The 15,112-nt window shown below is 41.1% G+C and overlaps 1 protein-coding gene across 6 annotated transcripts in view; it reads left to right on the top strand.

The window, feature by feature from the left end:
• Positions 1 to 15,112, top strand: part of CADPS2 (calcium dependent secretion activator 2) — a 458,085-nt gene that overhangs the window by 213,845 nt on the left and 229,128 nt on the right. For all 6 annotated transcript variants that reach the window (XM_066591847.1, XM_066591846.1, XM_066591844.1 and 3 more), the window contains exon 14: positions 10,650 to 10,751. In XM_066591847.1, the coding sequence (XP_066447944.1) occupies positions 10,650 to 10,751 (102 nt within the window). The remainder of the gene's footprint in view (positions 1 to 10,649; positions 10,752 to 15,112) is intronic.

Raw genomic sequence — 15,112 nt, 5'->3', positions numbered from 1 at the left:
GTATGGTGTTATAGGCTTCCCTGCAGACTTGCCTTGTTTCGGTCTCTATGCTACTTATTGGACGCTGTTTTCAGTCTTCCATACATTTTTGCACTCTTTATACCATCACCCATTGGGAAGATTTTCTTTTGTTCTCTTGTAGTTGTGTTTTTTAGTCCATGTTTCCAGTAGGATTTGTACATCAATATTTTTTGGCTGAAGTCTGCATCATTTGTTTTACATTTGAACGCTGAAGTGTTTGGGCCTTGTATGTTCCAGCTACTGATAATTGAGCTCATTGTGGGTCCATATACTTTGTAATGAGGTTGGATACATGGGGCACATTGGGTTGGTTACTGGTTGCTGTCTAGTGGAGGATGCAGTTTTGTCCAGTCACATAATTTTCTACCTATGGTGCTCAGCAGGGTCTTCATCTCCATGTCTCTGCTATGCATTTTTCTTTGTGGTGGCCTCCTCTCTGGCTTTTGCCACTGGTGGCCTGATGTTTGGTAGGTGGCTTTCTTTCTTCTTTGCTGTGGGACAGTGATTTGCCTAATATGCTGTCCAGGTGTGGGTTTTTTTCTTTAGCACAATGTCTTTTAGTTCTTTGGCAAGGAGGCTGAAACCTTGTTTGTTGAGGTGCTTGGTGCCATACAGATGATGATTGTTTATGGAGGTATGCTTTGCCAGGGTGATGTCTGGCATGAAGCTCATTTTAGCTACCAGCTCTATGTTGATGGTCTGGACAGATATTGCCCTCCTTGGGAGCAATGAAGAAACAACTATTTTGCAGCCAGGGAACTTTTGATGCGCAGTCATCACTAGCTGGGTCAGCTGTTCTGTGATTTGCTGCTGCTGGTCTGGGAGGTTTTTTTTGTAACACAGTGTATATTATTTTCAGGATTGGTGAAATATGGCTTGCTGAGTGTGGCTGTTGCCTGCTCAATGGTTGAGGAGCAAAGTTTTCTGACTTTTTCCTGGCAAGAGTCGCCTGGTGTCTAGGTATTTCCCATTATAACCTATTAATATGATGGTTTTGGAACCTGCTTATCACTTGTTTGATGCTGGTGTGCTGGTTACCACTGAGTGATGTTATTGAATATGACTGGAGTGCTGGACTGGTTGTTTTGTTTGCCGCTTGTTGTCTGATAATGTTATACTGGCTGCTACTGGATTTTGTTTCTGGTTGTGGCTCTGGTTTTATAGTGGAGGTAGTATTGTGTGGCTCTGTCCTCACTTGTATAGTGTTATTGATTTTCCTTGACTTTGGGTCTATCTATGGTGTCAGGGTTATTTGGTATATTGGCATCCTTATTATTTGCTGTCCTGTTTGCACCATCCTTTTCTCCTGATCATCCCTTCTGGTTTGCAAGCGGTGTCAGTACTTTTAGATATTCTATTTCTAGTTTGAGCTTTGTGTTTTTCTTTTTTAAATTCTTGTTCTGCTCTTTGTATTTTCTAGAGAGCTGATATGTATTCCTATTGCAGTTTCCTTATTTCTTTTGTTACTTGGCCAATTGTATTTTTGTCACCTAGGTTTCATTAAAGCTCTTCCTTGAATTGCACAAAATCTCATTCTAGTTGGGACAGACACTCTCACGGCTTTGGGTTGGGGGTGAGAAGTGTTGGGATGTGAGATAGAAGATGGGTCTATAGAGAAGAGACTGTCTCTGCAGGGATATGTCCAACTCTCAACTTAGATATTGTGTGTGGTGGTTTTTAGTAAGTTTTCATCTGCTCTTTAATATTCCTTGATATGAGGACATATTTGTTCAAATTTATCTAGCATGTCCTCCTTGCCTTGTATCATGGTGCCGTAATAATATACATGTATGGTAAGGATAGTGTTATTTTGTTTCTTTTACCCTAATCTGTTGATCCTTACTGTTACTCATTATTGATATATTTTTATAGTACTTGCACAGGGTGGTAGGCCAGCCCTGGTACTGATAGAGGTAGAATACTAGATCTGTGTTTCTCTTAATCCCTTTGGAAGAAAAACCAGCAGAAAGGGTTTCTGGGTTATTATAAGGGTTATCTGTTTTACTGTTGTCCTCTCCTTGTCATCTATCTGGCCATCAGGATATGTGAACTCTATGATGACTGAGCTCTCAGGGTCATTTCTGTGGACCTTTATATTGCTTTGTGGTTTTCTATATTATTAAATAGATCCTTATTAATCCTTATGCCTGTGAGATATAGTTCTCTAGTAGTACCCTGTTTGATGTTGGTGTTGGTGTAGCAAAATGGTCCTTCCCTTAGGCCTCATGTCCACGGGCAAAAAAAATTAAAATCCGCAGCGGATTTTAACTCTTCTCCTGCCCGCGGATCCGCATCCCATAGGGATGCATTGACCACCCGCGGGTAGATGAATACCCGCGGATGGTCAATAAAAGTGATTTAAAAAAAAATGGAGCATGAAAAAATCTGGACCATGCTCCATTTTCGTGCGGGTCTCCTGCGGGCTTCTATTGAAGCCTATGGAAGCCGTCCGGATCCGAACCAAAATCGGAATTTACTCACCTGCTCCGGATCTTCCCTTCGCCGCGGCTTCATCTTCTCTCCGTCGCGGCCGGATCTTTTTTCTTCGGGCCGGCGCATGCACGAGGCACGTAACTGACGTGCCCTGCGCATCCGCCGAGCCGAAGAAAGAAGATCCGGCCGCGACGGAGAGAAGATGAAGCCGCGGCGAAGGGAAGATCCGGAGCGGGCGAGAGGTAAGTTTATTCTTATTTTTATGCCTCATGTCCGCGGGGCAGGAGGGACCCGCTACGGATTCTCCATGGAGAATCCGTAGCGGGCCTGATTTTCCCCGTGGACATGAGGCCTTAGAAGCTTAATTCTCTGGGCTCCCATAGTGGATGCTTCCCGTTCCTTGTATGTCCTCTATGAAAAATACTTGCTTTTGTCCTTTTAATTTTTCTATTTTCACCTTTTTCATGAAGAACTTTTTGGTACTACTTCTTTCTTCAATGGAGTGGAAATTTTCAAAGTTATATCTTAGAGTTTGCTCATTACAAGATATAACTAGATGTAAATTCAGGAGCACATCTTCAGCGCCGCTTACTCCTGGGATTTCTCTATTTCGAATACAAATCTAATATATATAGCACTTGTAAAATCCACTTTTCACAGTAGGTTATCTGCAGGGGGGATAGGTAAATCTTTTAGTGCGTAATGATTTTACTATGGCACTAGTTTTCTTAGCAGTGTTTAGGTACGCCGGCATTACTACTTTGAGTGGAGTATGGTTACACATAACTGCCATTCTGATATCTGTTAAGCTATATCTACTTCCCTGTAAGCAATTAGATTTGTGTATTTCTTTTAAAATACGGATATGCAATTTTGGTTGCTTTAATTTCTTTTGAGCAGTCTTCACTTATGAAAAATCTACATTCATTTTGTATAATATGTATTCATAATTAAGTAATGAAGAAAAATGAAATGAAAAATGTTTCCAATTAACCTAGTAAAATACTGATTACTATTCTGACCTAGGTAAATAGCATATGTAAAATTGAGAAAATGTGACTCGTTACCCTCTCTCGTTGATAGTTAATTGAGCTAATTTTAGAATACGTGTGTCCTCTTTACTATAGAGCCCAAGCTAAACATGCTTTAATTTTTGTTCATTTCTTTCTATTTTAGTTGTTCACAAGAATAATCACATTTTATCTTCAATCAATCTTTTTTGTAGCTATTGTTTTACTCCTACCAGAACAGGGATAAACCAAAACCGATTCATTGCCGTTGGAAACATATATACAAGGCGTCTAATGTTAATTGTAAGAAAATTAATTACTATTACAGTAAGATGAAAATGGTTCACTCCTATATTTAGCAATACATATTAAATAGCTGAACAAGTTGACTTCCCCGCAGCTCGTCAAGCCATTAGCTGTGTTCCCTGACATTCCCATTGGCAAGCATATTTACTGACACATGGCACGTGGTTGGTCAGCTGCTTGCTCATATCCTATTAATCAAAGTAAGAATCGGACATCTTGATTTTTAATAAGCTAATTGCGTTTCCCCCAACAGTAGACATTAGTCTGCTTCCTTAAACATTAGACTGTTGTTAGATTGTCCTCATGGTAATTACTTTTGTTTAGCCTACCTCTTGTTCAGGTCCCTTTACATACAGTTGGGTAAATGATGCAGCAATTTCTATATTGTAAATATATTCTTAAGAGTCAAGATTTACATGGGTTTAATTGTATTCTAGTTTACAAATATTTGTAGTTATGGCATACAGCGAAGAATCAGTTGTGCGGAGGGAAATAAGTGAATAGCAGGGCCTTACCTTTCTTTACAATAAATCAGACATTGCCATGCTTGTTTGGTATGACATTCTCCGGTGTCTTCCTTCTCACTTGTCATTACTTGCTCCTCTGGCTCTTCTCTGTCACAGCTTTGAAATGCCCAAGTAACTTTAAACATGACAGCAATATTTACTTTTTATTTAGATCCACAATCTTTTCTGACAACCCAGGCAGACAATCAAATATCAACACATATAGCCATGTTACATCTTTTAACACAAGGTGTCAGTTAAAAAACAGATACTGTTCATCTTGTATCACATCACATTTATGTACTTTTTTCTTAACTTTAGCTGCAAATTCCACAGGGTGCATATGGTCCGTGTTTGTTTCTATACAGCGAATTGTTAACCAGCTTGTAACTTAATGCAATATTATTACCTACATTAAAAAGTTACTCTTAAGGGTGACTACCCACTACAGGTTTTTTTTTCACTACAAAATTCGCAGCGTTTTTTTTTTCTGCAGGGGTCTATGGGACTTGTAATGTTAAAATTTACCGTGAAATCGCGATTTTAACATTACAAGTCACATAGACCCCTGCAGAAAAAAAACGCTGCGAATTTCGTAGTGGAAAAAAACTGTAGTGGGTAGTCACCCTAACAGGGATATTCATTTGTGGAAAAAAAAAAGATCTGTCAGAGACGAGATTGAAATGCCACCTCAAAAAGAAAATGAAAACTAACTTTTAGTACTGAGATGATAACTTCTCCCCCTTTTTGGTTTCTGTTTGATTGTTTATATATCGGCCAGGATACCCCTCCCACCCTCAGAGGATCAACATTGTTTCTCATTGGACTAGCCCAATTGGGAGGGTTTTGACTCTTCCCACCTTCCAGGTGGGCTATAGTGCTGGGCCTTGGTGAACGACTCCAAGGGACATGATTCCTATCTATGTTCGTTTCTTTAACACTTTCCAATCCACTGTCTTACATCTGAAGACATTGTGATTTAAGGCTGTACAGCTCCAATGTTGGAAGACGTCCGTCGAGGTTCTCTTACTGTATTTTGCCAGCCTCTCTGCTGTCCGAGCCTATCCAACGTGTCACCTCATGCAGTACTGGCTTTAGCCAGCAGATAGCGCCGTTGTATAACGACAGAAAAAGAGTAAGCCCCCTAGGAAAACCAGGATACAAATTGGATTGGAAAGGGTTAATCTTATAATGGATGTTGTAGAATTTTGACTACTATGATTTAAAGTGCAAAGTGGAAACGATAAGAAAAAAATCATGCATTGTAGGGTTAACTATATTATGGAAGCTGATATCTGTGATATAAGAGATGCGTGGCTATTGATACAATGTACAATTTATTGTACCATCTGTCTGATTAATTATTATATACATGTATAGGTTTTCAATAAAAATATTTAGAACTTAATACCTAGAGAATTACATGCACATCTCAGGATGCTTTATCGTGCTACAGATTTTGCCGTACTCTTTAGCTGAAATCAAGATAATTTTGTACGATTTGAATGGAAGTTGTCACCAGAATTCCAAAGTAAATTTTCCCATGCTAGATAGAGCATAGAAAACACACAACATAACTTACTTACAGACTGTGCATCAATTTTACTTGGTCCACAAAGACTATGAAAAGCAAATAAGAATATTTACAAATGGATCATAATATGGTAATTTTCTGGGCCAACCAGAAACTGTGCAATCTTTAGGGTATTGAGAAGTTAGTGTTTACTGTTAGATCATTTTTAGGCAAGATTGGCATTATTCCAGCATTACACATACTTTCATTTCTTGTATGAAAATCTAGATATTTAAAGGGACTATATTACCAATTTTCTTTTGTATTAATAAAACCAGGTAGTAAAAGATCTTACAATTTTATAATCTGTTTTTATTTTCTGATTGTAAATTTTTTTATCCTGTTGTATATACGCATCTTTACTGAGCTACAGTTAATAGCATTAAAAGCGTTTAGAGATAAGCTTTACAGCAGCATCATAGGCTATTCACTAGAGATGAGCGAACGTACTCGGATAAGCACTACTCGTCCGAGTAATGTGCTTTATCCGAGTACCGCTGTGCTCGGGGCTAAAGATTCGGGGAGCGCCGCTGCTGACAGGTGAGTTGCGGCGGGGAGCAGGGGAGAGCGGACGGGAGAGGAGGAGAGAAAGATCTCCCCTCCGTTCCTCCCGGCTCTCCCCTGCAGCTCCCCGCTCCGCGGCGCTCCCCGAATCTTTAACCCCGAGTACAGCGATACTCGGATAAAGCACATTACTCGGACGATCCCTGAAAAAATAGATGGGTAATCCCATCTAAAAATATTATGGCTGAGATGAGTGGGGTGGCTAAAGGTGGATAAGATTACGAAAGTAGTCTAGCTGGCTTTACTACGCTGTTTTCGTACCCTCCATAAAAGTGAACAGGAGTTATCGAAATGACGTAGCACAGCAAACTGCTTAGTTCTCAGATCTTGGAAGCTATTTACTACTACGGAAGTTGCAGAAACATCATAATACAGCTAGCTAGCCTGCTTTTGTACTCTCATCAACCACTTTCCATCCACATACAGATGAATATTCCCATCTCAGGCATAATTGTTTGAATGGGACTAAAGGCCCATTTACACGCAACGATTGTCACTCAAAATTTGCTCAAAAGCCATCGTTTGAGCGATAATTCTTGTGTGTCAACACTCCCATCTTTCACTCTTCGGCTGAACGATGATTTTTAGGTGAGCATAAAATCCATCATTCAGCTGGAGAGAAGAGAACAGAGACTGCATGCTGTGTTTGCTGTCCATGGTGCTGTATTCTCCATGGGAGCGCTGACTACATTGTATTCAGCTTGCAGCCCTGTGGCAGAACAAAGGAGCTGAATGCAAAGAACAGACCACCTACTGTTTTCTTCATACAGCTTCCAGAGGCTCATTTACATGCAAATGAAGGTGATAAGCTGCTAATACACATTAGTGTCCATTTGCAGTTTATGCTAAACAATCGCTCAAAACCTTTTGAACGATCTTTGTGTGTAAATAGGCCTAAACCCTTTTAGCTTGTTTTTCATTACCTTTTTATCAGTTAATAGATTATTTTCTGTTATGTAGGTTTTCAGATCTCTTTAATTAAAAAATGCACCTAAGGATTACTACTACTCCTGAAAGCTGCATGTTCTGCCTTGCAAGGAACCACCTTCTGTTTGCATTTATATTTATTTTAATAGAGCAGTCTGTCTCAAAACATCTAAAATATCTCAATTTTGAAATGTAACATTTGAAAAGAAAGTGTACATCTCTAAAATTGTGAATAGATTGAATTACATTTGCTGCATATTTCTCAATGTATTGTACGCAGTGGTGAGTTAACTATACCAAGAGGCTGTTCTAACAACTTTTCCCACTTCCCCCTCACCAACCCCCCCTCTAAAAAAAAAAAAAAAAAAAAAAAGGGGGGGGGGGGGTTAATGTATGTATGTAAATTTGCGTTTGTGTGTGTATCTCCCTTATTTGCATATTACCCAGAGGAGCATGAAAGGCCTTTTAAGTCTCCTCACTCACCGTCTAGGTGCTCTCCCTAAGAAAAGATAGCGTTTCTGACCCCTGTCCCAGGCCTCCCACTAGCAAAGCTAGACTCCTACTGTACACCATTGAAGCACAAATACCCTGAAACAGCTGTCTGTGCATGGAGTCTGGCTTTGCTTTTATTTCCGTCATTCTTACAAGGCTTGTATAAAGAGTCTACCTTTGGCTTGAAGTAATACTGCTTTCCAATAGGTGGCACTGTGGAGGTAATATTTGATCTCCCTTTATTTATTAAATATATATTACATATACACACACACATATATATGTGCTGTCTGTTTCCAGAGGTAGCCAACAACCTGGATCTGTCATGGTAATGCGATCGGCGCTATCCAATGGATAGCAACAGCCACATAAAAGTAAATAAGCTAAAAAAGTTAAATTTTCAGCTCCCCTCATGGATAGCATCCATGATGGGGGCTGAAACTACTCCCCTCCATTCTCAGTCCCACATTGATCTGGTCCAGAACCCTCCACCATCTTCTGCACATGTGCGCCAAAGGAAAAATAACGACTCATTCGCAGAAGACCAGATCGACGTGGGACATTTAAAATCTCCTTTCTCCTGGATACTGAAGGTCCTCCGTGATGTCCTGCAGCGATCTGAATCTGCGATGGGCTTCTGAGCATGCGCCGAAGACCGGAGAGCCCGGCAAATTTAATATCACCCTGCTGTCAGAGATATCCGAGTGCAGGGAGATGTTACCAGGAAACCATTGGATAATGGTGATCATGAAAAATTAAAAAGTGTTAAAAAAAAAAAAGTTTAAAAAGTTAGTTTCATCTCCCCTAACGGATCGTATAGTATCCATGAGGGAAGATGAAATTACATACCTAAGGTTCCCAGATTTGTCCCCCAATGGGATCTTTAACCGCAGACCTTTCCTAGCTTTGCGCATGTGCCCATCAGCAAAGTGTCAGACACATGCGCAAAAGTCAAGGATTGCCAGAGAAATTTTAAATCTCCCTGCTCCTGGCTACCAAAGGTAGCCGAGAGCCTGGAGATGTCACGGGGGACTATGGTATGCGGTTCCTGGTCATGTGATTGCCGTTATCTAATGGATAATGAAAATCATGTAAAAGTTTAAAAAAAAAAAAAAGGTGAAGTTTTATCTCACCGATGCGATCACTAAGAGGCAAGATGCCGGACACGTGCAGCAGCCGGGGAGCCCAGGAAATTAAAAAATCTCCTTGCTCCCGGCTACCAAAAGTCACCGAGAACCTGGAGCAGTGACTGCTGGCTCTGTTGAGCAGTCCCCAGTCACATAATAAAAAGGTAGCGATCTACCTTAGGCCGGTCTCACACGACCGGATAGAATTTTCGGATTCTGTATGCGTTTGATTTGCGATAATACACGTATCAATCAAATGCATTGGATCACACAATTCCTGCTCACATTAGCGGGTCGGAATTATGTAAACCGCTCACAGAAAACAGAACGCAGCATGTTCTATTTTACCTCTGATATCCACAACATGGTGTTCTCCATTGTTTTGGCCGCTCAAGGGCTCTACAAGTGGGCAATGGAGCCTAAAATGCCATCAAGTAAAATGTCTGCTCTGAAAGCCACTGCCTGCTCCTTTCTGTTTGGGCCCCGTTGTGCATCCAGACATAATATTAGGGCCACAATGGGTTTGTTTCTGAACACAGGACAAATAGGGGTATCCATTTGGGGTGCAAATCCTCATTTTCATGTGCACTATGGAAAAGAAAACATGCCTATTTGCAAAATATAACATTTTATTTTTTTCCCCCCCTAAATTGCATTAACTCCTGAAAAGAAACTGTGTGCTCAAAATACTCATGTCCCCCCTCAGTGAATATATCAAGGGGTGTAGTTTTTAAAATGGGGTCATTTGTGGGGGTATCTATCATTCTGACACCGATCAGCCTTTGCAATCTTGGCTTGGTGCAGGAAAACAAAATGTTCCTCCAAATGTTAATCATTAATGTTATGTTTGTACGTTTCCTAAATGGTTAAAAAAAATTTTAAAATACAGTTTTTCCAACGTGCATCCAGAATAAAGTAAACAGATGGAAATTTATATCTTATGAAAATTTTGCACAGTATGTTTGCACATATTTGAGATACTGCAATTGAAAATGTGAAAAAAATGACACTTTTTTTCAAAATCTTCCCAATTTTGATGCTTTTAATAAATATGCACAAATTTCTATCTGTCTATTTTTACCACCTAAATGAAGTGCAGTCAGAATCACTTGGATATGCAAAATCTTTATGGAGTTATTCTATGTCAAAGTGACACATGTCAGATTTCCAAAAATTGGCCCGGTCATTAAGGCGCAAACGGGCTTGGTTACTAAAGGGTTAAGTGTCTGAGAAATTGTGGTTAGATTTAATGTAAAGCAAAAAATCATGTGACTCTTGTATAAAAAAAAGCTAAACGTATTATAGAGGCGATACCTTTATTGTCTAACATAATATTATATTTACAAACTTCAGTTTGCCTGATGATGAAGCTTCTGTGCTCTAAAACTTGCAAATATAATTGTTTTGCTTAGCCAATAAAGGTATCCTGAATAGACTTGAAAATTGTTCTGTTTAGTTGCTTGGGTACAGGGAGAATTTAGCATAAAAGACTAATAGATTCACATGTTCTGTCTAGTTGCAGCTTACCGGCACTTAATGGACAGCAGGGAAAACAAAAAAAATAACATTTTTTACTATCTGTACTATGAACTTTCTGTACAAACACTAAAAAGGATTCATATTATTAGTGTAGGTACTGGGGTACATTACAGTACAGATTATGTGATAATTGTGATGTTTGTTTTTACAGGCCTGATGGAATTGGAACTGTTACAGTTGAGGAGCGAGATCGGTTTGAAGACATTAAGGCGCGTCTTGCAGTGCTTTTGGAGAATCAAATCAGTCACTTTAGGTATTTTATCTTTCCGATATACTCCTAATGGTGTATATGTTGATAAATCTAAAGTTAAGTACAATGCTAAAATTTGTAAGTGAGTGCACTTGTTTAGATGTCCCCTTTTATTTCAAAATATATTTTATTGAAATGTTCCAGTACAAACGTTATGCAATACTTTTTTATGTTTAACAAAGTCGCAGTTACCTCCTTACTTAGGCCTGAAGGAACCGCCAGGCCTATCCCTTATGGCTGTTTGCTGTATCATGACATAACCCTTGCTAATAAGCTTGCTTAAAATAAAACATTTAACCCGTAAAACCCTCCCGCCCATCCATCCCCATCAATTACTATAGATAACCGCTTAATATAAACTATGAATGGTGCTATAATTTGTAGCTCTTATAACATTGTAAGATTTAAGTAGTGAAAAGAAAGAAGAAAGAGAAAAGGGGGGGGGGAGGGGGAGTAGGAGAACTTAGCTGGATAGAGGTGAGGTAAGGAGAAAGTGGAGGGCAGGGGAGAGAGAGGGGGGGGGGTTTGGTCCCCGTTCCATGGCTCCGCACTTAAAGCATGGGGTTAGTTAGGCACAACTCCACTCACCAGCCATTGTCCAAACCCCGGGGTGCTGCGGAATGTTAACCAGGGCTCCCATGTGACGTGGTATGCAGCATATTTCTCGGTATCTTGCGCTCTCAACTCTTCCATACGGCCTATTTCGTCCAAGGCGGTCACCCAGTTCACCCTTGTGGGGGGTTCTTGGGATCTCCATAACCTCGGTATCACTATTCTCATAGCCAAGAGGTAAAATCTTAGGGAGCTATTCCTGCTTACTCTTATTGATCCCGGAAGGATCGACAGGAGAGCCATCTCAGGTGACAGCACCAGCGAGTCCCTGTTCAGGACGTTATGTAGGGTTTCAATTTCCTTCCAGAGTGCCCTGACCGGCGGGCAGGACCACCATATATGTGAGAGAGTGCCAACCTCCCTCTGGCACCTCCAACACAGGTCAGACACCCCGGGATAGTATCTGGCTAGACGCACAGGGGTACGATACCATCTCGTTAGTAGCTTGTAATTGAGTTCCTGGTGGCTGCTCGAGATTGTCATCTTGTGGGTCAGACAAATAGCCTTGGCCCAATCCTCCTCGGCCACTTCCCTTCCCAGCTCCTTTTCCCATGCCCTTTTAAAGCTACCTCCAGGGTCCAGTCCCTCCCCGGCCACCAACAAGCCATAGGCCGCGGAGATCTCACCCCCTGCCCTCCGGGTCCCCCCGCACATCTTTTCAAAGGGCGTGTCGGGAGCTGTCAGTTCTGTGATCGGGCCCAGTGCTCGTATATAATGGCCAATCTGGTAGTGTTGGAACCACGCGCCTGTCACCTGTCCTGCACCCCCCAGGAGAGCGTCCAATGGCAGGAGACCCTCTCCGCTCATCACGTCTTTAACCCTGGGTAACTCGGTACCCAGCCCGTTTAGTAGAGGCAGTCCTGCGTCCCCCTGGGGAAAACCCGGGTTCCCCTTCAGCGGTGTCCAGGGTCCAGGGACCCTCACCAGGCCATGCCGCAGCGCAAAGCCATCCCACGTTTTCAGTAGGGAGCTTATAAAAGGAGAGACTCTGATGCCCCTCCTTCCTAGCCCGTCCCGTAGCCAGAAGAGTCCTCGGGTCCTACCCCCCGCTACCTCTTGTTCCAGTTCAACCCATCTTTTAGTTGTCCCCTCCCGCACCAAGTCCAGAACAGTCTTGCAGATAGCGGCTCTATAATAGAGGAGTAAGTCCGGTAGTCCTGCTCCTCCTCTCTTCTTTGGTTGGGTCAGTAGTCTGCGGCTTAGGCGTGGTTTAGTTCCCCCCCATACGAAGTGCGTCACAGCCTTTTGTAGTTTTACAAAGAAGTTCCGTGGAACTTGAATGGGTAGCGTTTGGTATAAGTACAAGAGTTTAGGGAGGGAGTTCATTTTAATGGCACTAATCCTGCCAAACCATGAGAGCGTCTTCGGTCTCCTAGATGTCCCCTTTTAAAATACACCTTTAAAATATACGATCAGCTGTAAAAGTTCCAGAATCCCTCTTTTTTAAGGACATGCAAAATTGCAGCATCACTAGTATCTATTTCCAGCGCTATCTGCTCTGTCAGCAGATCATCGATCAGCTGATTGGTGGCGATCCCAAGCAGCACAGACCTGCCAATCAACTATTGATGACCTATCCTTTTTAACCCCTTCCCGATTCAGGACTTACATTTACGTCCTGGAGTGTCGGAGTATGTAAGCAGAGAGGTCACCTGACACATGGGCGTCAGCTGTTTACTACAGCTGACACCTGCGGGCAATAGCCATGATCGGCCGATCGCGGCTATTAACCCTTTAAATGCAGCTGTCAATTCTGACAGCTGCATTTAAAGCCCCTGAATGCTGTTCGGGGGTCCCGTACGGCCCTCCCGTGGTGAGATCGGGGGAGCCGTGCAGGTGTCATGGCTGCCAGGAGCCTTCTAAAAGGCCCCAGGGCTGCCTTGAGACACTGCCTATCAAGCCATCCCTTGAGGCTTGATAGGCTGCCTGTCCGAATGCGATATGACATAATGCTATAGCATTACGTCATACTGCAGAAGCGATCAAAGTATCGCATATTGTAGTCCCCCAGGGGGACTTAAAAGTAAAGCGGAAAAAAAAGATCAATAAAATTTAAAAAAAAATAAAAGTAATAAAAGTTTAAATCACACCCCTTTTGCCACATCTATAATTAAAAAGTCTAAATAATAAAATAAAAATACATATTTGGTATCGCCACATCTGTAAAAGTCCGATCTAGCAAAGTAGCGCATTATTTACCCCGCATTGTGAACGTTGTCCGGGAAAAAAAGTAATGAACGCCAGAAATGCACTTTTTCAGTCACCCAGTCTCCCAGAAAAAAAACAATAAAAAGCGATCAAAAAGTTGTACGTATTCCAAATTAGTACTAACGGAAACTTCAGGACATCCAGCAAAAAATGAGCCATCGCTGAACTACATCAACGGAAAAATAAAAAAGTTATTGCACGCACAAGATGACCGCAGAAAATAATTGAAAAAAATTTAATGTCTTTGGAAAAAAAAAAGTAGTACAGTAAAAAAAAAAACTATACAAATTTGTTATCATAGCGATCGTACTAACCCATAGAATAAAGTTATCATGTCGCTTTTGTTGCAGTTTGTGCGCCGTAGAAACAAGACACACTTACAAATTGCTCATTAAGGTGTGAACTACTTTATAGTCAGTCTTTGGGTGAATCCATATTGTGCTGCTGGCCACATACAATCAAATTATGCAGTTCGTGATGGGCAATGGCTGCATGAATTTCTGTTAAAAAAGTTGTGCAGCCATTGGCCCCAAGCATGGGTGGGGTCTCGACCATGTGCAGTAGTAGACCGTGCACTTTTACCTTTATGAACGGTAGTTCCATTTTATTTGTTTTATTCAGTTCTAAATATCACTGACAAATGTCTCATCGGCCCTTTTTGGTTTGTTTTCCCACTTTGTTATGGGAGCAGATGGGGTATGGCGAACAGAACAGTTATATGATAGAACAAATTGACACTGAATGGACCCTATTGGCCATAATGGTGTCCATTCGGTTTCCGACTGCAATGCTGGAATTTTACAGCAGGGCTGAATTATTTCATCCTGGTTTTTTTTAAGAGAGTTCAGTGACAGAGCCCTAAGTAATCGCTTCTATGGCAGCGTGCAACGGCAGAAATTCCGCGCAGAATATTGCTGCAGAATTTCCGTCCGTGGGCATTGGTCCTTAATTTACAGAAGTGTACAGATGGGACAAATTTTACCTTGTGAGATCACTGCACAGAAAGTTATCTTAACCCATTTAAAAGCTATTGCTGTCTTATCTTAAGACACAGCCCATTGTAAAGCAATTAAAAATGGAAATAAGCTAACCCTGACAGCAAGGCACACTGTGATATAATATCATGTTAAGACTTATCATAACACATTAAATGTGAAGTTACATTTGCTACATCTGTATAATTTATTAATAACTTTCCAGCTTTGCACTTTCTAATTAAGGGCTATTGTAAATGAGACTTCACTCAAAAAGTGCTGCATTATTTACATCTAATGTGATCCTAATGACACTTTAGTACTTGCCCAGCAGGACCTCTTTATTTAGGGTTTAATGGGTAATCCCAGATCCTTAACCATCATTTCTAAACCGGGTGGCATGGTAGTTAAGGGTTGTGAAGAAAGTATGGAGCAGTCTAAAGATTATGGTAATTCTTTATAGAAGTATTATTAATTAGGGTTAATGAAAATTGAAAGTTTTTTTCTTTTTTAACATGTATTACAGTTGTTGTTAATCCATTCTTTATCAATTATAATGTACAGTATGTG

Source organism: Eleutherodactylus coqui, chromosome 2 (genome assembly GCF_035609145.1).
Source record: "Eleutherodactylus coqui strain aEleCoq1 chromosome 2, aEleCoq1.hap1, whole genome shotgun sequence".
NCBI lineage: Eukaryota > Metazoa > Chordata > Amphibia > Anura > Eleutherodactylidae > Eleutherodactylus > Eleutherodactylus coqui.
This window is presented reverse-complemented; position numbering and strand designations above follow the sequence as displayed.